Source organism: Embiotoca jacksoni, unplaced genomic scaffold, assembly GCF_022577435.1.
Source record: "Embiotoca jacksoni isolate LCO1_2020_lvr unplaced genomic scaffold, fEmbJac1.0.p SCAF_2, whole genome shotgun sequence".
In the NCBI taxonomy this organism is placed as follows: Eukaryota; Metazoa; Chordata; class Actinopteri; family Embiotocidae; genus Embiotoca; species Embiotoca jacksoni.
The window spans coordinates 20,035,638-20,059,273 of NW_027185340.1; the positions used below are offsets into that span (position 1 = coordinate 20,035,638).

At 39.4% G+C, this 23,636-nt stretch overlaps 1 protein-coding gene across 1 annotated transcript; it reads right to left on the bottom strand.

Annotated features, from left to right (window-relative positions):
• Positions 1 to 771: 771 nt before the first annotated feature.
• Positions 772 to 22,330, bottom strand: wdfy2 (WD repeat and FYVE domain containing 2). Its single transcript, XM_069154965.1, has 12 exons — positions 21,951 to 22,330; positions 19,393 to 19,460; positions 17,256 to 17,329; positions 15,887 to 15,941; positions 13,861 to 14,011; positions 11,568 to 11,680; positions 9,965 to 10,091; positions 8,130 to 8,235; positions 6,536 to 6,637; positions 5,186 to 5,316; positions 4,977 to 5,085; positions 772 to 4,035 (listed from the first exon to the last, which is right to left on the bottom strand). Exons 1-12 carry the CDS (start codon positions 22,085 to 22,087, stop codon positions 4,006 to 4,008), a joined length of 1,203 nt encoding a protein of 400 aa, XP_069011066.1. The 5' UTR covers positions 22,088 to 22,330; the 3' UTR covers positions 772 to 4,005.
• Between the last annotated feature and the right edge of the window lie 1,306 nt (positions 22,331 to 23,636).

The following is a 23,636-nucleotide window of genomic DNA, read 5'->3' on the forward strand; positions in this document are numbered from 1 at the left end:
AGTGCTGCATTAGCATCACGACCTGAACTCAAATAGATGAACTAAAGCATCAACACTCCTCTGGCACATACAAACTGAAATGTACTGTAGGTCAAGTTTCGTAAAATTACTAAATCAGACACTGACAATATGTTGCAGAATTTCAAATGAAAAGCTTTACTTAGATACAAATGTTCTCATCCGATATATACTTATTTTGAAATTAACATTAGTGGATTATTCAAGTGAGAGAAAATTTATAAATAAAATCTCAAAGTAAAAATGTCATATTTGCAGGTTTAAGTTGCTCAGAAGTGCATTTTTATATCATCTGAATACCTTCAAGTTTGTTTTAGTTGTCATTCAAACTAATTGGAAAAAAACAACAACTGGTTAACCAGTCAAATCTTTAAAGGTTGACAACTGTCGCTGACTTTTATTCTGCTGACCAAGTTCATTTCATTTGGTTATTTTTGGAAAATTTAGGCTGTTAGAAGGACAGTTTTGGTTAAATCAAAAAGGCAGCACACTCGAGAAGCATAACATCACCAATAAGATCAGTTATAGATGAAATGTTCCTTTTCTTGTCACAAAGCCTTCACTATTTAACTGTAGAGCCACTTTCTTAGACAGCTGAGGGCTGGAAGTTAAAGGTTGCCCAACAAGTTGCAAAACTGCAGAGGAAAAACAACAAATGAATACAAAGGGTGAGAAGAATGTGTCCCGTGGTTGGTTTGGTCACTGCTACACTATAATATCATCAATCAATGCAATCAAACAAACAGACTTAAATCTGGTGGAGTAGGTGAATACCTGCTCTTTTAATATGTAATTTATACACACAGTTACATTAACGGACACTGAAATACACAACCATGCCTGTTGTCATTCCTGCAACAGAAAAATAAACCACTGGCCACACATGGGTTTCAGCTCATTCATTTTAAAGCAACAATCCTTTAGCTGCTGTTTATCTAATCTCTTTGTATCCCCTATGTAGTCGGGTTTTGTACATGAAAGGACTACATTTAAATCACATGCACTGTATATGAACTCTGGTATCTACTTTGTAAAACAAGATCTTCAGTTCTTTGGGTGTTTTTTTTTTTTTTTTTTTACAACTGTTTCAGGCAGCTAGCATTGTATATTAATTTCAGTACAGAAGGACAATAAATTAGTTCGTCATGCATTTGAAACAAAACAAAAAAGAAACGTCTATGATTTGCAGTAACAGAGCAGAGACCTTAGAAAAACTCTGGTATGGACCTTTAAGGTCTTAGTACCCACAGACTGGATATGTACCTGCATGGACACTTTTTTCAAAGAACAGTCGAGTCTACAACTTTCCATTTCTCTATTTATCGAAAAAAAATCGTCAAGGTAACCGTATCTTGAATCTAGATTTCGTACATCTTTGGAAAATCTTCAGTCGGATTTTAAGTAAGTGAACATTAAACTTTTCCTCTGATCATTAAAGCACAAATGTGAAAAAAGTCCTATTTCCTCTTTACAACAGCGATTTTTGTGAAACATCTATCACTTCTTAATTCCAGTGCATCAACAAAAAAACAAAATCTGAAGAAACAGTATTGAAACAGTAACAATGACAAGTGTTCATTAGTTTTCCTTTCAGTCCTGGTACATGTATGTGCTGCCACTGATTAGCTCGATGATACGTGATTTTACATGTCAGAAACATTTGAACCGTACTTTATACAATAATAAATAAACTCCTAAAACTGCTCCGCTGATGACAGAACATACAAAATGATCAGCCAGCAGTGTGATTGGTTACATGACTGATGTGGATTTAGAACAAACACTGTGTGTACTCACACCATGAAAAGAGTCTGCAATGCCACTAGCGTCCTTTGACTTTGAGACAAACTCTTAAACTTTTGATTTCCTGCTTATATTTTTCTTTAAATTGAGGAAAAACTATCACCTGCTTGTTCAACCTTCATACTAAAGCTTTATGATGCTGCACTGAGTGTAAAACTCAACCTAAAAAGGCCATTATTTCTTCAGGCTGCGCTGTGACATGATATCTTCATGTTTTATGTGTCCCTTTGCATCCAATTGAACATATTATCACATATTGTAGCTTGCTATATTTTGTGTGTTTGGAAATTTGAGGGTCCGACCTGAAGAGATCAAAACGTTTGTATGACATCACTGGACTGGCTGCACCTGCATTAAGTGATACTATGCGGTTTTGATTTCTCCATGTACACAAACCTGAACCCCATACACAGAAGTTTAAAAATGACATGAACCCCACTGTTGTAAATATCACTTTAGTTTCCTTCTACAAACCTCAAGCTAAATATAGAATAAAATAGTTCCCCAACTTATCTTAAAAGGCTAACTCTTCCCTCTGGTGGTAGATGTGACTTAAGCAGACTAATAGAGAGACTCGTGAAGAGTTCAGACATTTAATTAGATAACATCCCAGGAATTGCATGAACAGTTTCCTCAGTGTCACGTGTTTAAAGCACCGCTGCGCTCACTCAGATGATACTGACCAGACTAAAAAGATGAAAGTAAGCAGATTATATCTTTTCCTTTTGAACATGATTAAAGAACACACAGTGACAGATGTGAAGCACCTGAGACCTGGATCAGACAGTAGAGCTGCAGACAGACTGAACATGTACTCATGAGCACCACCTACAGGTGAGTGCTGCTGACACTGGAGCCACCTGCAAGAGACAACTTCCCTATTTGCTATTTTTGAGGCTGTTGAGTACGTTTGTTTTTAAAGTTTTATATTTTACATTTGAAACCAGTAAAACAATTAACTGGTTGGAGCTTTCAAAGAGCAGATTTCTTACTGTGTCGGTAACTGTCCTATTACTTTGCAGATTAAAGAAGGGAAGTCCTGATCATATTAGATTTAACCAGGAAAAAAAATAACAATAAAATTGGGGTTTATTGGAAGTTTACCTTGGAACTAGTAAACAAAAAAAACAAAACAAAACAAAAATTGTAAATTAAAAATGACAAAAATTAAAACAAAGAAAAACTAGGTTACAAAATTAAATAGGTGCAAAAATTATTTTTAAAATAAAAGAAAATAGGTTTGTGTGATGAATAAGCAAAAGAAAGTTGGGAGGCGAAGTTTGGTCCCTACAAACATTTCTGATTATCATCCAACTGTTTACAGACAACAAAACCTGGGCTCCGTCTGAGGGTCACAGGCCTGAAAATGTTTCACGTAATGGATCGTTCAAACATGTAGAAAATGAGAAAGATTTTTCACACATTTACAAAATCTTTCAAACTTAAGATTTGTAGTTTTACAGCCACAAGCTGAAATTAATTTTAATTTAAGGATCCACTGGAGGTCAGGGTGACAATTTTACTTTAGCAAACAGGTGGTCAATGTTTTCAAATGTGATATGTAATACAACACAAAAAAAAATAACATATGTGGTGTTAACAGTGCAGCTATATTAATTTGCAGGTGGTTCAAGTGTCAACCTCCTTCTTGCGGAGACTCCTCAGCCTGCTGAGCGTGAATAGCGAGTTACAGTCCAGTTTAATGAGGTGCTTCACATCGGGGGGGAAAAATGGGAAATTTGGGCTTGATGGTACCCACATATGTTTCATTTCCTTTTTTGTGAGTGTCCAGTATGTCATCGTCAAGGAATGTATGAAAATTAAGTAAATGAAGTGTGTCAGTTACTTCCACAGTCAAATCCCTTAACCCCTCCCACACAGCACAGACACACAAACACACAGAGAGAGAGCACTCTTCATCACACAAGCAAACAGCAGCGACTCTCTGTTACCTCGTGTTATTCAAGGCCTGTGCTGTTCCCAGGCTTCACTGGCCTGCAGTGTCCTCACTGTGACTACGCAAACAGCCACAGCTTGTTGTTGGATAACAGTTAAATATTATCCAGATGACATCGATACTGTTGGAGATCCTTCCCTCTTTCTCTTCCAAGTGCGACTGCCGCCGTGACACCATCACAGTTTGCCAAACAGAGATTCCTGCTGACGGCTGGTTGTCACCCGACCTCAGGACACCACGGGGGTCATGTCCCATAGCTGCACACAAACATGAGACATAATCAGTTTGTGTAAACAGACACGACGTTCATGAAGTAGCTGCAAAAGAGATGTTTTTACTGGCGCTCTCTGATGTTCAGAGATGAGAAGTGAAACTGTCAGAAATATGTAGTGTGTGAAAATAGAGACACCCCAATCACTCGGCTGTATAAAGAACACTAAAGCTACATTAGCAATGTTTTTGATGACATCTTAGTCAACAACAGTTGAAAAGCTGCTGTTGGCCAGTCCTGAGAGAAATCTCTGGTTCACAAGCTGCTCAGTGTTCTCTTCCTCTTTCATCTGCTGCAGTGAGTTTATCAGAGCTGCCTGAGCTCACACAGACCTGACAGTGTTTGAGAGACCCAAAACAAATGAGCTAAAAGAGTCTAAAAGCTGTGTTAGCTCTCAATTAGTTCAAGACAACTCGTGCTTCAAGGCTTAGTCACTCCATTCAGGTTAAATATGCCACGTTTCCTAATGTAAGGTTTGATAACAGATCTATATGCATCTGGATCCAAATGTGATCACAGTATACCACAACTACATGCGATAATTCAGAGTTGTTGTTTTTTTTTTTTATCACGTTGCAGCTTTGCAACAGATTTAGTTTAAATTCATCAAGTTTTTTAAATGATCGTGTTTAAGGCGAGGAACACTGTTCAACTCGACGAAGGGCCCAAACCCTTTAGGGAGCCCAAAGGGCTGACTGACAAGGCAGGGACTTAAATGTAACAGGATACATATAAAACATACATAGGGGTTATCAATCAATGGGCTACCATGGCAGGCTGATTCAGCCTTCATCACACAAAATAAGAGACCAAAACAGGTTGAAAAAGCCGCTAACCTTAAACTGTCACCCCGTCAAGGTGTGAGCCCCCTGAATGTTACTGTGTGTGCCTGCATGCCTTATCTGAGACTCATGTTCCCATACAGACCTTGATAACCTTGTCAGTGCCAGAGGTGAGCAGGTTTCCAGTGGTGGGCTCGTAGTGCATGTAAACAATGCTGTGCTTGCTGTCGTGGAAGGTGGCTGTGGGCGCTCGACTGGAAGACACAAAGGCAGTGAAGGTGACTTTAGTTCGTGAGCGCAGAGAGCACAAAGAGGGTCAGTATGCGCCGACGACAGAGGCTGATTGTTACTCACTCCTCGTCAGTGATGGACTCATGGCAGCTGTCGCACACTCGCACCTCGAACTCGAAGCCCATGAGGGGGATGGTGGAGCGTTTGGACGAACACTTGCCGCACACCGCCTGGCCGCACTTCCTACAGTGGTGCTGAGAAATACAGGAGGACTTGAACATGCCAGTTGTCACCAGCGACAGTCTCATTTCCCACCGGCAAAGGCAAAGTTTTAAAAATATTGGAAGCACAGAGGCTGTTTTGCAAGTCAGAAGTGAATCTCATGTCGTGGTTATGAAATTCTGAGTCATGTCCAAGTCCTGAACTTGATCTTTCAACTGCTAAATGAGTCACTCTTAATAATAAATTTAATGCATTTTTTTAAATTTTTATTTTAAAAGTTAATTTGCAGAAATACAAATTAAAAAATTTGTGCATGTCCAGCCATTGAGTAGACGGTCATGAATAATGCAAATTGTATGTAAAATATCTTCTGAAACAGGCTGCTGGAGGTCAGAGGTGAATTTGAGCTGTAAAAGAAGATGGAATAAGAAAAATCCGACAAACTTTAGTGAATAAAATGTCAGAGATATTTTTAAAATACCAAGTATTTAGAGGAGTCAAAAAGGGTCACGATAGACTAAAGTCCATTCATGTGCCGAGAGTCAACATCTCTGCTGCATATAGTCCATAGTCTCATGATATTGTTGTTTATTTGTGTTTTAATTCTTGTGTTTGTGTCTATATGTATATAAAAGCTTATCCAACTGACTTAGCAAACAAAATATGATAACATTTAATCGTCTTCATTTCCATTTATCTACATACATAAAAGTTTTACATAATCAGCCGCCTGCAGGTTACAGTGCTACATAGTTGGTCCGGGGCCATTTTTTGTGTACAGTCCAGATCTTTGTGTCTTTTTTCCTCCAGTGCAGTGAAACAGAAACATGAGCTTCATCTCCAGAAACACCAACACTGCAGCGTGTGGCGTTGTTGCTTCAAAATGTTCCCAAAGATTGCTGTGCGGTCGAAAAAAGGGCTTTTACTACATCCGTGAACTGTGATCCCCACATACACACACACACACTCCTGAAATGAGTAACCACAACATGAAGCCGTTTCTGAGAATGAGGCAATAAAACAGCCACAGGATGTTTGTTTGCTATTAGTGTGGCAGAACTGAAGAATTTAGTGCTTTTTTTTTTTTTTTTTTTTGCTATAAAGCTGTTTGGAATGAGGTTAGGGTGTGGTGGAGCTACAGAGCACTGAACATCTAAACTGTGGAGGTAGTTTTTGCCTCTGAAGATAAATAAAGACGTTTTTATACATGAGTGAAATGAATGAAAGAGCATTAGCAGGTGTGTGCAGTACCTGTCGTAGGCCGATCTTCTTACTGTCCCACATCTGTTTGAAGTTCCAGAAGAAAGGCTGCTCGCACTTCTGACACGAGTCACTGTCCAGCCATTCTGGGGTCTGTGCACACACAACATTAAAAATTATACAAGTTTCATTATCCTTTTCAAATGGATGAATCTCAATTTAAAGACAAACAACGGGGAAAAATAGTTAAAATAACAATTTAAACCCATTGAATACATTATTTTTATTACATTTTGGAAGCACAACAAAAGTCCACATTAACAAGCTTTAGAGGGTTTTTTGGGGGTAAAACAAAGTATAATTAAAGGAGCATTTCAGTGTTTTGGGAAACACTCATTTTGCTTTTTATCTGACACACAAGTGAGAACATTATTCTCATATCCGTTTGCAGAAGTCAGGACACGACTAGCCCAGTTCAGATGCTTTCTCTAAACATTGTATCTGATTTGCTTACTCTCTTACACAAACAGAAGTGTAAAATGCAAAATTCCAGTCATAAACAAAGTTACAGGCTGGAACGATTTGTTTACAACTCTTCTAGTCTAGTCTTCATGCAAAGTTAGGCTAAGTAAGTCTCCAGCTCCTTATTTACCCCAGAGACATGACAGTGGTATAATTGTCTCATCTCACTGCGACAAAACAAGCAAATCAGCGTAAATGTATAATTTTTAAAAGGCAGCTGTACACGAAAGCGTCTCCTTAGCTGGGCCTTTTGGTGACCAAAGCACAGATTTAGCATGTTTTGTTTTTTTGTATACAATAAACATTCTGATGAAACCTAGATTTGAATTGTAAGTGTATGAGAAATTAACTTAATATCTCCCAGCATTTCCCCTCGTCGCAATGATTACACTCTCACACTGAGCTGAAATGAAACGGGTGCAAAGGAATTAAGTAAACAAATAGTAGTTACTGGGTGTAACTACAGTTCTATGAGTAAGTTCGCATTTTCTTTCTTTCCCCGCCAACAGCACCTCCCGTTCTCCCAAAACAATGGTAGGCATAACACGAATCAGTCTGACCTCTTTCTTTAGTTTCTCTCCAGTTTGCTGCTTCGCATGCTTCGCTGATCAACCAGCTGCACAGCAAATGGTTTGGTACATCAGCTATTTGTGATTGTTTGGTAAACAACAACCACCTATTGATGTTATATTTAAGGTCGCCCTGAGGCATATCGGCTTCAACAGAAACAATGAGATGGTAATTTGGGCCAAACAACATGAAGTTGGCTCTGATTAAATAAAGAAGCAATCAAGTCGTAACTAACTGTGTGGAGACGAAGAGAGTACAGAGGGAGAAGGTGGAGCTCGACCGTGAGTTTGTTTGAAAGACAGAAAATCGAAGAAAACCCCGCTAATCAGGTGACCTTTCATGGCTCTAGAGCAGCAGGGAGTGCAAACATCAGCAGTTTATCCTGCATATTGATCTGCATCACACTACTTGCTCCTCTGCAAACAGGCGTGAAGATACACAGCACACATAATACACCTCTGTATTTTTCCATATAGTCTTCACGAGGTGCCACGAAGTGAATATTAACACGTGTTAAGTGTTTGTGTGGTCGGTTGACGTCACGCTGCTTCACCTCCTGTCGCGTTACGTCCATGTTCCAGATGACGATGCCTCCATCCGAGCTGCAGGAGATGAGCTGACGGGTGTGTGAGGCGTAGCACAAGCCCTGAACCTTCTCACTGCAGCGAACAGACACACACAAACACACAAACACATATGAATAGGAATATGAATGTGAAAGGAACCGTTAACACCGTAGGGGAGCCATGTTTAGTTGGAGAATAAACATCATTGACAACAAGTGACCTCAGTGACCATTTATCTCCGGGGCTTTAATAATGACCATCGTGACCACGAGAGCGAATCTAATCAATCTCAACAATGTCATAATTTATTAGACAGAATATAAAGTGCTGCTGCCAGAAAAACTGCAATGGGTATTTCCCCAGCAGAATTAATAAAAGATGTAGAGTTGTAATCCTCATTTAATTCCTAATTGCTGAAAACAGTTACATATTTTGGCGGCTATTCAGAGAAGTAAAAAGCTTGAGATGCGATGGTTTTTAAAATCAAAGTAAAAACTTTTTTATACACTGTTTCAACAGAGGAAGTCTTTCTTCAGCAGTTTTTGATTTGCTCTTAATCAGTACAATTAAACAGACTTTTTTTGTACATAGACATGGTGATAAAACTACAGCTTTATTAGTCCTCTTAAGAAGACAGAGCACATATATTTAAGGTTTCTGTCCGTTTAAGTTTGTGATGCTGCACAAACATGTTAATCTGACAACATTCAAATTGGAACTGAGCTGTGTGTCACTGGGTTCATTTGAAAGCAACCTGACGAATATTGAAACTTGATATATGACATCGACATGTAAGGTGCTGTAGTTTGGTAGACAAACACTTAAAGATTCCCTCAGATGATAAAAAAATGACAAGTTAACCATTGAACACGCATAAAACACTAAACTATGAGGGGCAATCAAAAAGTTCAGAGACTGCTGTAGTTTGTGTGAACGGAGTGCAGCCCCGTGACATGCACGAGCACGGGGAGGCTGTAACCTTCATGTTTAAGTAACGTCACTTGATCAACATCCGAACCCGAGTTACACATGTTTTTATGGCTATTGGTCCGGTGATTTGAACACCTCAATTTTTGGGGGATCAGAGAGAAGTCACAGGGAGCTCAATCTGGTGAGTAAAAGTAGCTGGAGCCGAAACTTCGTCTTGTTCGAGAACACATTTGCAGTCGTGCCCCGGTTTAGGTAGTTTGCACTTAATGTTTTCCCTTCCACGTCCCAGAACATCATGGCAGAACCTCGTATTGACAGTGTGATCCTGGGGGACAAGTTCACGGTGGACAACCTTTTGAATGTCAAATAAAACCCACCTGGTTGCACACCTGCCTTTTCCAGTTTTGGACAGAGACGTTTTGCCCCTCTTGCAATGCGAAAGTCACTCAAAACACCTCTCCTGACTCATTACTTCATTACCGCAATCTTTCTGACGCATCTCAAAGGTCTTGGTTGCTGATTTCCCAAGTTTGACATTAAATTTGACGTGCGCTCTCTGCTCAAGTCTAGCGTGAAATTGCAGATGCGCCTGGATCAAGGCTGATAAACACGTTTGTAACTCAGGTGCTGATGTTGATCGAGCGATGAAACTTGGAATACTCATGAAAGTTATAGCATCACTGTGCTCTGTGTACGTCGCTCTGCTGAGCCACGTTCATACATAACAGGAACACTTTTTGAAGTCTCCTCTTAGTACAGTATAAATAGATCAGTAATGTGAAGAACAACACAATTACAATCTATCAAAGCAACAAATAAAACTACAACTCCTCAGTGTTGTTCACTCAGGTGAATATTTGCTGTAGTCTGAGAGAAACCCTGTGGTTCTTACTTGTGTCCCTGCAGTTCGATAGCGGTGCCTTTGCGCCCTCCGATGTCCCACATGATGATGGAGTGGTCGGAGCTGCCGGAGAACAGCACCCTCTGGACCGGGTCCCAACACAGCGCCGTCACATTACCTGGGGAGAAAACACAGGGACAAATATGAGTCCCACAATGCAGGTCAAACAGCAGGCAGAGATACAGAGTATTTCCACAGCTCTGAGGATAAATCTTCTCAGGAATTATTTATGATCCGCTGATCATGCTAAACAAAATGATTATTTTAGGATCTGGGTTGGAGGGCCTGAAGCTATCGTGCACTGGCTCACACAAGGCTTGTTTAATTCAGTTGGAAAACTGTATTTCTTCTGTCTATGATTTTATGTGTGGACAAGATAATTTTTTGATGTGATCTCCTCAAGGAAATCAACTTTCTTATCTTTGTTAACAACTGATCAAATGTCACAAAAAAATCTTTTAACAAACTCGAGGTCACTGTTGGTCGCTATGAACTCAGATGGATCTTTATCCTTTAACTTCAACTGCCAAGCTGTAAAAGACATTCTTCATTTGCCTCCTTTGTTGAAGCAGATTCCACAGTGACAGCCAGCAAAGATTTTCTTGAACCTTCAAGATCAGCAAAGACTTACAGCTCTTTAAAAGTCCATCTGAACTGGCTCAATAAAACTGTAAGCTGCCTGAGGACAACAGAGGTAAATCAGCACCAACTATTATGTGAATATAATGCAGCTACTGTAGGAACCCTGATGGTTTATGTGAGGTTCTCTAAACACAGAAGAAATGATTTAAGCATTGAGATTGAATTTATTTCCAATGGGAAGCTGTTACACCCAACTGATGTATTTCTGCAAAATAGTTATAACGTTTTCATTGGTGGGTTTTATTTTGCTAATTTTTAACACAGTTCTGTAAAGACAAGAGTATTAATAAACAGTCATTACCAAACTATATTAAAATAAAGTCTGTTTCTGTGATTTACGTTCAGTATCAGCTCCTCTCATTTATATCAGCAGGAGAAACAAGCAGCCCAAGAGGAACACAAGGGGAAGATTAATTCATTCTCATTAACTCATTTTTATGAGAATCATGAGCATATGAAAGCAGAACGTGAAGCAAAAATGATACAAACCGTAGCTGGGAGGCAATTTGGGAAACCAATTATTTTTTTAATATTTGTTCAGAAATCTGAATAAATGTGGTGCAAAAACTGAACAACAATGTTGTAGCAAAGAGAGACTGCAAGAAGTCAGAGCTTCATTAATACTACAGCTCCAACTACAGATTATCATCATAAAGGATTACATTTGCTGGTTACTTTATGGATTAACAGAATCAAGTTTAGGCTCTAAAATGCCATAAAATAATGAAAAATGTCCAATATAATTTCCCCGAGCTCCAAGTGGCATCAGTGAATGTTTTGATTTGTCCATACAGCAAATCTAAAGCCAAAGATATTTAATGTACAATGACAGACACAATCAAATAATTGATCATCTTATCGATTAATCATTTCTGCTCCAGTCCATTTCTGTGTGTGTGTGTGTGTGTGTGTGTGTGTGTGTGTGTGTGTGTGTGTGTGTGTGTCAGCGTACCAGTGTGTCCTTTGAAGGTGGTGACCAGGCTGCAGCTGTCCTGCTCCAGCTTCAGGATAGTCACCTGACCAGACTGGTCCCCGACAAAGGCGTGTCTGGTCTCCACATCGAACCTGGGTTAAGATTGAGGTCAAGGAAGAAGAAGAAGAAGAAGAAGAAGAAGAAGAAGAAGAAACTGTGTCCTGCTGGAAAACTGCTGATGCACTCATTTAGATACTTAACTGTTACTGAACAAGCAAAATCCTCTCTGCAGTTTAAATGCAGTAACTGAGCTGCACATTTTACTAAATGTGTGAACTATAAATGTAAGATTTGAGTCAAAGCCTATTGTAAAAGCATCAACAGAGTTATAGTGTGTCAGTGGATGTCTCTCAGCTGTTTAAAAGTCTTCAGTCAGAGTCCTCCCCTGACCTGGTTCAGTCACAACAGAACACAATCATTACAACACTGCCTGCACAGCAAAAGAGGGAACACAACTGCGCAAAAGATAACCTAATTATCCTATCCAACCTAAATGCTCCTTCTAAAAAAACACAATAAACATCTAATTACTGCGACTGGAATCTTCAAGTTTCTTCCCGTTGAAACAATTACAAGTGAGCACAGATGAGCTGCTTTACCAGTGAAAACCACATTTAAAGATGTAGATGGGTTGGTCCTGTCCTCAGTCCCACTGTAAACCCATCAAGTGTCTATCAACCCTCAACAACATTCAGAAACTCAGTCAAACAACATCTGAAGTCAAACATGTTGAAGCTTTCATTAAAATAACCCCATCAGCATGCAACAAGAGCAGCAGGCTTTTATTCCACCTTTCAGTAAATCACTGTTTTGCTAATAAGAAACCTTCAAAGCCAAACTTCTCCTGTGCTGCCAGATGTTTTGACATAAAAACATGAGGCTGCACTGACAGTAAACTAGGCATGGTCGAGATATTAGAATTTTTTAACAGTCATTAAAATCATAATAAAAATAAAATAATAAAAGCTGATAGTATATGCAATCAACTTGTCTTAGTAAATATATTTTCTTTGTTTTTACCAGTGCCTTGTTTTCAATACCGCCAGAAGGAGGCGGTAAAGCACCTAAAAGCTGTTTGCTGTCCGAAAGAAGAACACGTTAATACCAGGCTCCGGTGGCACTGCGAGATTTGATGCTACAGTCCAAACAGCAGAAACATGCAAAGACAACTACAGCTGGTAAAACTTTCTGTGTGGAACTCACTCAACAAAATAATGGAAAATGAGATAAAGCTAGCATATCATTAATCTAGAACAGCTATGAACAATCATTTAAGAGCGAAGCTGCCAGCAGAAGGTTCACAGGTCAACAGTAACCGGTGAGTTTTGTCACCAGACAAAGTAAGTTTGATGTGGGATGTGCAGAGCAAACATCTTCATCTTCATCTCAAAGATGATCTAAAGACATGCTTTAGATCATCTTCATCAAAGGCAAGAGATTTGGACATTTGATGACAATTGTTGAGCCTGAGTTTACGACGTGAATGAGTCTCTCTCTCTCTCTAAGTATGCATGTGTGCAGCATGGTGGTCTTTGAATATTAGTTGAATGGTTTTGAGTGACTATAATACAGTACTTTTGCCTAAATGCTCATCCTACAAGACACCTGAGAGCAACATACGATTCCTCATATTTTCTGATTGCATGATCTAAAACTATTTTTTTTATCGTTATGCGATCGGTGTAGATTTAGTTAATAAATGACTTTAGACTTCTTATAGGCTTCATGTGAATAGTTTGAAAAGCAGGACACTAACATGTTGCTGAAATAACTGTAACCTAGACATCTAAAACACTTAGTAGAGAGAGCACTGATTTTCTTGCCACATTGACCACACAGGTTAGCATGTTGAGTCGAGCAGGATGCCAGCAGTCGGATGACCTCATGGCAGGCTCATTGGTATGGATCGGCATCGCTGCTGAGCGCTTGCAGCCTTTCATCTGGCCGTTACAGAAACCTACTCAGACCGTTTCCTTGACAACAGCATGACTGATGCCTATTGTTAGCCCTTCCCATTAGAACAAACTGGAAACTAATCTCAATTGCCCTGTCTTCTGTTGCTGTGTCCTTAAAATAGACTGTGTTGTCATAATAAAAGATAGATGGTTTTACTCAGTCTAAAGCCCCAAACATGGCTCGTTGCTCCGGTTATGTCCACTCCACTGCATTTAGCGAGGAGCTTTGCTGTCTGGTTCACTGAGCTCACTCTGAAGGGTCAAGCAGCCTGCAAATCAGCGCGGCAGACGCTGGGAGGGGGAGCGTGAAAGGATACTGTAGTCCTGAAACCCAGGCTGTGGTGCGATACGTTCCCAGCTGCTGGCCGCTCTCCGAGCAGTGCCAAGTGAAGTTTTTGTCCTGGCTGGTGCTCAGCAGCCATTCCATCTCCAACACAAACAGCACCACTGTCACTCTGCCTTGGTGGGCTGCAAACACACAAACATACAATAATACATGAGATGGGATTTCACTGTCACTTTTAATCACAGTGAAACGGTCTACTCAGAAATTGTCAACATGGTAGTACAATCATTTTTAAAAAGAGAGTGTGAGCAATATATTTGACATAATGCATAGTGCTTATGTAGTTATTTTTTGTTTTGCTTTTTTACTTTTTCTTTTTCGGTCAACCTGCTGAGGGACAACAGGTGCAAATTACCTACTAGCTAAATCGAGAACAATAACTTTAAATTGTGCGTTGCCCTTGCAAAAATAAACAATAAAATAAATATTGTACACTTAGTGTCACAAGAGTACACATTTAAACAGCCTATTTTGGTAGCCAAAGGATGGTATCACCATTTAATATAATGGTCAAGCACCACTGCCTTCTTTAAGATATCTCAACAAGAAATAAGGAGGAAGTTGCTCCTTAACATTGGAGCAGAAATATTTGGTGGTGCTCTGGTCCGCTTAATTCAGAGTGAGTTATACTCAACAGAAAGAAATGAATCATGAAGACGGAAAATATTCTTCAGGCTGCACAGTTTTGAAACCTTAAAGTACACAGAGTTGAGCGGACGTTATTAGCAGTGAATTGTCCTGGAACTACCACATAGCATAATAATAAATAGTATTAAAAAATCTTAGATATTAAGTTGACTTTTTAAGATCAACTATAAAGACATAATAAATATATGTGACAGCAGCAGGAGAAATTGTAATTTTTATGTTCAATCAAAAGTTCTTATTTTTGGAAAGAAAACGCCAAAACGCGGCACAGTGGTGCAGTGGTTAGCATTGTCACCTCACGGTAAAAAGGTTCCGGGTTCGAATCTGTGCCTGCGTGGGTTCTCCGGGTACTCCGGCTTCCTCCCACCGTCCAAAAACATGCGTCTCAGGTTAATTGGTGGTTCTACAAATGTCCCTTAGGTGTGAATGCTCTTTGTTTCCGTCTGTCTCTATGTGTTGGCCCTGTGATAGACTGGTAACCTGTCCAGGTGAACCCTGCCTTCGCCCAAAGTGAGCCGGGATAGGCTCCAGCCCCCCCGTGACCCTGTTCAGGATAAAGCGGGTATAGATAATGGATGGATGGAAAACACCAAAACGCCTGTACTGTATGAGCCTTTTTTGAGGGAAATATTTGCATCTTTTAAATAATTCCATGATCCCAGTCACATTGGTACCACCACTAAAGTCAGACATTTTCACATCAGCATGCAGAAAGTTTAAGACTTTACACAAGAACATATTATGGTACTATCAGGTCAATAACTGCCATATTAATAACACTTTGATTTACTTTTTCAGTATTCATACACTGTCTTCACACAGTATATAGAACCATTAATTAGAGATTCACTAAACCATGACAGATAGTGTGTAATATAAAGCAGTGCAAACCGTCTTTGAAAGCAGAAAAAATGACAAACAACAATGAGTAACAACATTTGGGAAAACAAAATAGCGGTATTGCTTTTTCTATTGTTATTAATGCAAAATGCAAATGAAACTTTACTCTATCTGACAGACAGCAGGTTCTGCTGCTACACTGACAATAAACCAAAGAGCAAGGCACGCTTCAGAAAATGTTGGATTAGAAAAATGTGTTTTCCTTAAGAGAAGCATTTTTGTTTTTCTTTTCTGCCTGTCGGAAGTCTGTTGAGTGTTTTGCTTTCTGAATATATATATATCCTAACTAAATCTCTTACAAGCCTCAATATTCAATATGAAAGCTTTGTCTCAGCTTATTGTTCCACGCCGACGCCCACACACACACACACACACACACACACACACACACACACACACACACACACACACACACACACACACACACACACACACACAGCCTGTCTCACCCTGGTAGGTGCGTGCTGGGGTCATCTTGTTGTAGTCTTCTGACAGGATGAACTCCTGAAAGACAGGAAGTGGAGCGAAATCTTCACAGTAAGCAAATCCGTACATGGTGGAAATAACTATGTTTCTGTGTTTTAAAGTTAATTTATATTTCAGACATATTAAGTGTTTCAAATAAAACAAAGTCAGAGATTTGTTAAGATTCTTGTGTTTCACATGTTTTTTACAGTTACACCTCTCACATGCCAACTGCATGTTTGTTAACAGTATGTGTTCTTGCATAAAATGTATAAACCTTTAAAAAACATCTTCCTGTGAAAAATAACTACTACTTTATAAAAAATGTAGATGCAAATAATCCAAGTAAAAAAATCTACAGGCCTGTTTATATTCCAGGAAAAAAAAACAGTTCTTGGTCTGACATTTCCTGCAAGGACACCACCATTACTAAAACACTTGTGGGAACTTGATGTTTTGAGGCTGTTCTGAGATGAAAAATCCTCAAAGACGTTCTGTTACGTTACTGTCTGACTTTGTGTTGGGTCGACTTCTTCCAAAACAAACGAGTCCCGCTGTGAACTTCTCAAACAACAAAACAAAAACTGGACAGTAAAAAATGCTGCATCTTAGAATAGACTGACCTGCACTATTTGGTGTCATAATAAAAAAATAAGACTCCCAGTCTTAAATCTTGTTGGCTGCCACTAGAGACTATAATGTGCATTATAACGTATTGGTTATTTTGCAGTTTTGAAACTTTACAAGTAATGATCTTTGGGTCATTAAGCTCAACAGGGTTCATCCTCTGGGAACGAAGAATCTTCTTGGCAAATTAATCAGTGTTACATTGTAATATTTTGTCCTGAGGGAGTCACCAGAAGAAGGCCTATGAAGTGTCAAAGGAAAGGGGAAAAAAATGAGGATTCATCCTGTGAGGAACTTTGTAGTATTTAGATCTGTCACAGACCAAAGTGTTGGTAAGGTGGAAGATTTGACCAGCTGTTGGTGTCAGAAGAAAGAGATTCAGTATAAGCTCTGGGATCATCCTCTGGGCAACATGAATACCCAAAGAAAATATCATGCTATCCTGATACTGAATAAACACACAATATACTAAAGCCCTCCACACTAATGTGTAGTGTAATGGTTGTAATTGAGGGCGCTAACAATTTTCATAAAATACTTATTCCATTGTATAAGTCAAAAATCATGTGATCTTCCTGTCGAGAGACTGATAAATATACAACCTACTGTTTGACATGTAGTGATTACGACTGAAACAAACAGAGCTCTGTCTCAGCTGAGGAAGGAAGGAAAGAAAGGCCAGAGGGTTTGTATTTGAAGGCGAAGCAGGTTGGTAGTTGGACTTACACAGATACTTCCCGTGTCCATCCCAACAGACAGCCTCCTGGTCTCCGGGTTAAAGGACATACAGGAGCACGACGCTGGAGACACAAACACACACAAGAATAAGTGAAGACTCTGCCTCTGTGTGTGTCGGTTGTCGTTATCTGAGAAGAACTTTGCAGCCTAACTAGAGATTATTTTACATGTAAATTAGCATGTTTACGATCGTTTCTTTGTTAACTGTGATTTCTGTTCTCCTCTCAGGTTTCAAAGACAATGAAACTATCTACAACAAATATGGTAATATGGTCATGTGATCACAACTGAGCAAACTTCAGCCACTGACAAAAAAATGACTTTCTTGACCATTGTTTTGCATCAACACCCAGAAACAGATTACAATATATTGGCTATTTGGTTTTTAACCCCCTTTTTTTTTTTTTTTTACAAAGAAATAATGAAAGCTTGGAGAATGTTTTAAATGTGGACATTTAAGAACTGCAGCCAAGTTATTCACTGAGCAGGACAATATCGCCTCTAGTGATCTGATTAAAAAGATATAATAATTATGTACATTTTCTGAATTACCTCAATCTGAATTTTGGTCTTTTTCTGCTGCAATTTTCTTGTTAGTCAACATACACATGAAAATCAGCTGATACTGTTGCCTGGATTTATCAGTCAATGTGATGCGCTTCATGACCTCTTCAGTCCTCATCACTTGAGCTTAACACTGAATGTGTGTTCAGCAGTGTTCAAATATGTGGTGGTCCTGCAGAGGAATTGTTTTCATGGCGTTCAAAGGTCTCAAAACAGCCACAAAGTTGAATTAGTGTCCTTTTGAAACAGTCTCAGAAACACGTCAACATTAAGAGTTTTACAATGAATACTGCTAAAAAAAAAAAACCTCAAGCAATTTTGCTCCTCCAGTCAGTGTTGATGTAAGTCTCTCAAGCAGAACATATTTGTTTTTTGTTTGGCTTCTGACACTTAAAAAAAGAACAAAAAATGTTCTTGTCACCTTTGTTTGAGCAACATTTGATTAAAAGGAAAACTGACAATTGTTTTCTTTATCCTTTATACTGTAGGTATTACAAGTTTCACATTTGAATATTTGTGACTGGGATTATAACAATAAACAAATGGCAGCAGCTTCAGGTAAAAAATGACAAAACCATAGACTGCTGGGAGGTCATCAAACTGCAGTTTATTATAATTTTACTCTTACATAAAAGAAGCAAAACATTTTTTTGTTTTGAATCCCTGGAGGACTACTTTTTGTTAAAACCCTTCTTAAATTATTTAACATAGAGAAAATGGATGTACTGGAAATAATTTGGACGTTTACATTGATGTTTCAAGTATAATGGATAGCTGTTGCAATTTCCTGAATATGTCGGCTGTTTTTGAACACAAAACAAATAATAAATGTGGGACCAAAGTCACTGCAATTTGACCTCATTTGAAAGTTTCAAGAGAGAAAAACACACAAGAAGAAGTTGGAGAGAAACACAAAGATGGGAGAGATGTTTTGTCCGTATGAAAAACTAATTGGCCCTAGATTCAAATGAAAGGACTCAATTAATTCTGCCTGGATTTTATCACAGTTTTCAGTCAATATTTGAGCTCATTTCTGCCACTTCTCCCTAAAACTGTAAATTATAGAAGCAGAGGTTTGCAGATACTCAATTCAGTATCAGTAAGCTCAAATGTTTAAACATATGCAGCCTCTGGTCCTGCTATTGTTAGTGACACATCTTGCTGACGGTAGCATGGGATTTCCTTCGGTTGCACAACTGGACGGACACGAGGACGAACCGTCCCCGACGCGCAGCACTGCAGCAGTGAGAGGAGCAGAGTGATTGATCGCACAGGAGCTCAGACGTTTCAGGAGCACGTAAACTCCACACTTTCATGTCACTCTGATAAGACGAGTCTGTGTGATTCATTCTGTTCATCGTGAAGTGTGGTTTCTTTCTGAATAACTTTGCATACTCAAACAGATTTGTTTTATTTGGAAACACTGAATAAGCCAGTCATTCTGCTTCTTCAAAGACAAATACTGTCTTTGTTTTTGATACAACAAACACAAACAGTGGAGACAAAAAAAAATGCACATATTCACATGTTGACAAAAAAAAGAGAGCTATTGATGACTTACATGACATTGTGTGGTGGACGCTGGGCCAGTACTGCCCGCTGTCTCTCTTCAGCCATATCCGAATCGTCCTGTGGGGGGGAAACATCACATTTTAGCTTTCATCACATGTAACGTGAGGTCGGTTGTCGGTGTGTAGCGTTTTCCAGTCACTCTGAGCTAAGAGTAATAAGCTGCACACCTCCCGACTGTACTGTAAGTGAACTTCAGTTTGCCATTCGCCAACACTTCACTGAAAATGGGACGATAGGTTGTGAACCTGCTCTCAAATCCTTTCTCTGTTGATGTGGAAGAAGAACAGGTGGAGGAGCAGGTGGAGCCGTCGGCCGCTCCCACTGCCTGTTCATCAGGGGTTTGGAAGTGGCAGATATCCCCAAAAGAGGCAACATGTAGGAAAAAATATGTACTGTACATACACTGATGAGCCAAAACATTATGACCTCGCCCGCCTGCATGCAACTCAACCTTCAGCAGCAGATTATTTAAGTCCTACATAGACTTCCAGCACATCACCCAACATCCTGTTGGCAGTTTGTGGTTTGTCTCTCCTCAGATCGCTGTCAGGAGGCCCCGCAGGGGGACGCACCAACAGTCACCTGACTGACGATCTGGCCCTCGTTTTAGAGCTGCTCAGGTCTTTACACCTGCAACGTTCGCCCCGCCGCCAACACGCCGACATCAACAACCGACCGTTCATTTAACGAGAGTCTCAATGATACTCGATTTTTGGGGCAGATGTTCGGGCCCGATACCAATATTAGGTTGTAAGAAAAAATACAAAATCTGATACAGATATATATCAGCCGATATTCTTCAAATATATAGTGTGTATGCGGTACATGTAAACAGAGTTTTTGAAATGATCCAACAAATCTATCAAACGCTTCTGAAACATGTGAAAAATGTTTTGTAACGAAGTCAGGATATTTTACAGGTTATTGTCCACTCTGACATCAGTGCACTGAAACAGCAAACTTCACTGGAAATGTATAAATTAATTTATAAAGAACTATAAAACAGACACACACACACACACAAATAGACCAATTTATCCTTTATCCAAAGCATCTTTTTCAGAATTTTGTTTATCATATCAGCGCATATCGGCTAACATAAACTACGTTAACGATATATCTGTGACAGGCCGATATCAGCCGTGCTTTACATTTAAACTCTAATATGTTCCCGACTCTGGGGAGCATCGTCGTTTTGAGATCATCAGTGTTATTCTCTTCATCTTTGCGAGGTTGAGTGGTCCTAATGTTTTGGCTCATTGATTTATGACACCAAACAAGATAAGACAGAGATCCAAGATGACTGACAGTCACCTTTAGAGCTGCAGTGATGAAGTGATTAGTTAATCAACAGAACATTAATTGTTAAAAAATTCTAATAACCAATTAACCATTTGGAGTATTTTATTTTAAGAAAAAAACCTGGATTGCTGCTTTTTAATTGTGAATATTTTCTGGTTCGTTTAGTCCTCCATGATATTAAATGTAACCTTTTTCAAACTGTGAACTGTGAGTAAGGACAACATATGACATTTTAGACTGCAGCTTGAGCTTTGGGAAACCCTGGTTGACATTTTACATATTTTTCTGACATTTTAAAGACCAAACCACTGATCAACTAATCCAGAACATAACCAATTAATCCATAATGAAAATGTTCCCTATTTGCAGCATTACTCAGCTCACTTCAAGACTTAACAGCTGACCTGACAGCTATTCTTCAGCACTGTGTACTTCTGAGTGACATTTAATAGTGGTAAAATATAACTACTGCTTCCAAAGCACAGTAAACGGTGCTCATTACATATGCTTACTTGAAGTACAATTTATGAGCTGCTCTCTTGCTCAAATGTTCCAGGAGATGTCGTTAAAGGACACAAGAAATGGTTTTGCATCCAAGCTATGGATCAGCTACTGTTTACATTATTATATACAGCTAGATTGAATGGGGTACAGTGGTTACACAGGCATTACAGCACATATAACCTTTGCACACACTCACCCTGCAGCACCTGCAGATCTCAATAGGCTGGATACACACTCTTGTGTACCAAACAACACACACACACACACGAGGGAATAAACTCGAGGGTTTTGAATACCTGTATGTCAGGAAGCTCCGTCCTGCAAGGCACCATTTAATGTCATAACATGACAAACAAACCAATAAGACAAAGTGCATCTTGGAAACCTCGTATTTATTCTGAATGGGTCCATTTTGGTAGCTGTACCAAGCTAACGTCATACACCATCTTTAAACTGGATTTTTAATTTATTTATTTCCCCCCTTGACGTTAACTAGTCAGTAATAAAACGACTGAAAGAGCCTGACTGACGGTCGTTAACTAGCTTGTTATGGTGTCAGCTGACACTTCAGTAAAAAAAATAAAAAAAATGTTGGGGAATCCTTATTCCTTCTTCCAGACGGGGACATGAGGACACATGAGGACACATGAGGCTCACCAACACCGACAGTGTGAGCAGAACAACGAGGCAGGTAACAGCTGTAAACCAGGACCCCTCGTGTCCGCCTCGCGCCCAGCTCACCTGTCCTCGGACACGCTGATCACGCCGTCCTCTTTGGGGATGATCACCGCTGTGCTCACGACCTCCGGGAAAGCCTCGATTTTGCTCAGCAGGCAGGGCTTCCGAGCCTGCGGCTGGGGCTGAGTTTCGGCCGCCATGAGTCGGTGGTGCACAAACCTCCGTCTGCGGTGCTGGCTCCGGGAAACATAACCCACCGCGGTCCGGCGGCGGAGCCTCGGGTACGGGCTGCTAGCTAGCTGTCAGGGCAGCGCACTGTGTTGTGACGGCGGCCGGCGGTGCTGCCAGTCAGCTGACAACACACACACACACACACACACACACACACACACACACACACACACACACACACACACACACACACACACACACACACACACACACACACACACACACACACACAAGCATTTCCGCTTTACAAAATAAAACTTCCTGCCAAGTTTCGCTGTTACCTTTTCAAAATAAAAGCTATTATAGGCTATTTTCAGCCGGGTACAAATTTGGCAATGAGGTTGATGATGATATCTATGCGTTTTAGTTGGTTTCGCAAATTGGTAAAAAAAAATAATTAAAAATCACTTTATTTTAAGTCCTATTTCAGTATTTAATTCAACTTTTAATTACATGTTATTATTTCATTTGTGTATTTAACTGTCTATTTATTTATACAATTTAGATGGTTGTATTAACTAGTGTCCCCTTTTACCCTACTTTACTATTACATTTCATTTTTAACTTCTACCCTGCCTCTGCTATTTCCTCATTACTGATGTGTCACCTATGACACATGTGTCACCTGGTCCTGTTTATCCTGAGTCCTTTATTCATAAAACTGTGCAAGAACAGCACGCACTGATGTGTGAGAGACCTTATTCAAAGAAGGGAACCAGGCCCAGGACTCCCACTATTCACATTTATTGTACTGTTATCTTACTACGTCTGAACTGTTTTAAGGGCTGTTGGCGGACTTGCCTGCCATTTGCCAACCCTGAGTGCCTATATAGGTGACTATACCGTATACATCATAAAGTTGCAGCACTGACTACTTAATCAATCTAAATAACAATGATTTGAAGTCTGTGTTTGCTTATTTTCGGAAGCTTGACACATTTCACTGATGCACCAAAAAGAGTACTCAATTTGTGTTCCGGTTCCTTCACAATAAAACCTTGTACTTCTGGTTATGACTTTCATAGTAAAACCCTTACAGATAATCAAACAGGCTATGTTTTGGTAACATCTTGATTCACGTATTGTCGTTAAACAAATAGGTAATTACTATTGTCTATGGAGTCTAAGTTAAGTGGTGTGTTAACATCATAAACACGACAATGTGACAATGTATAAAATAGCCCACTTAACTCCAGTAAGCTGTTTGCTAAAAGTGGCAAAGGGCAAAAAATACATTTATTTCCTCTTATACTTTATCTGGACTTCAGAATAAAGGCCTGGAAGTGGTGTAGTAAGTTAAAAAGTACACTGTTGAAAAAACGTTTATCCCATATTTTTGATGTCATAAATTGTTTTAGCAACTTGGACTTTAGTAATAATGATATAAGTGTAGAATTACTGGAAAAATGTTACATTCATAATATAAAAGACACTTTTTTTAGCATCAAGAAAGCGCATATTGGAAATAAAAAATGTTCGTAGATAAATTAGAACATAATGAAGTTAAAAAAAAGAAAG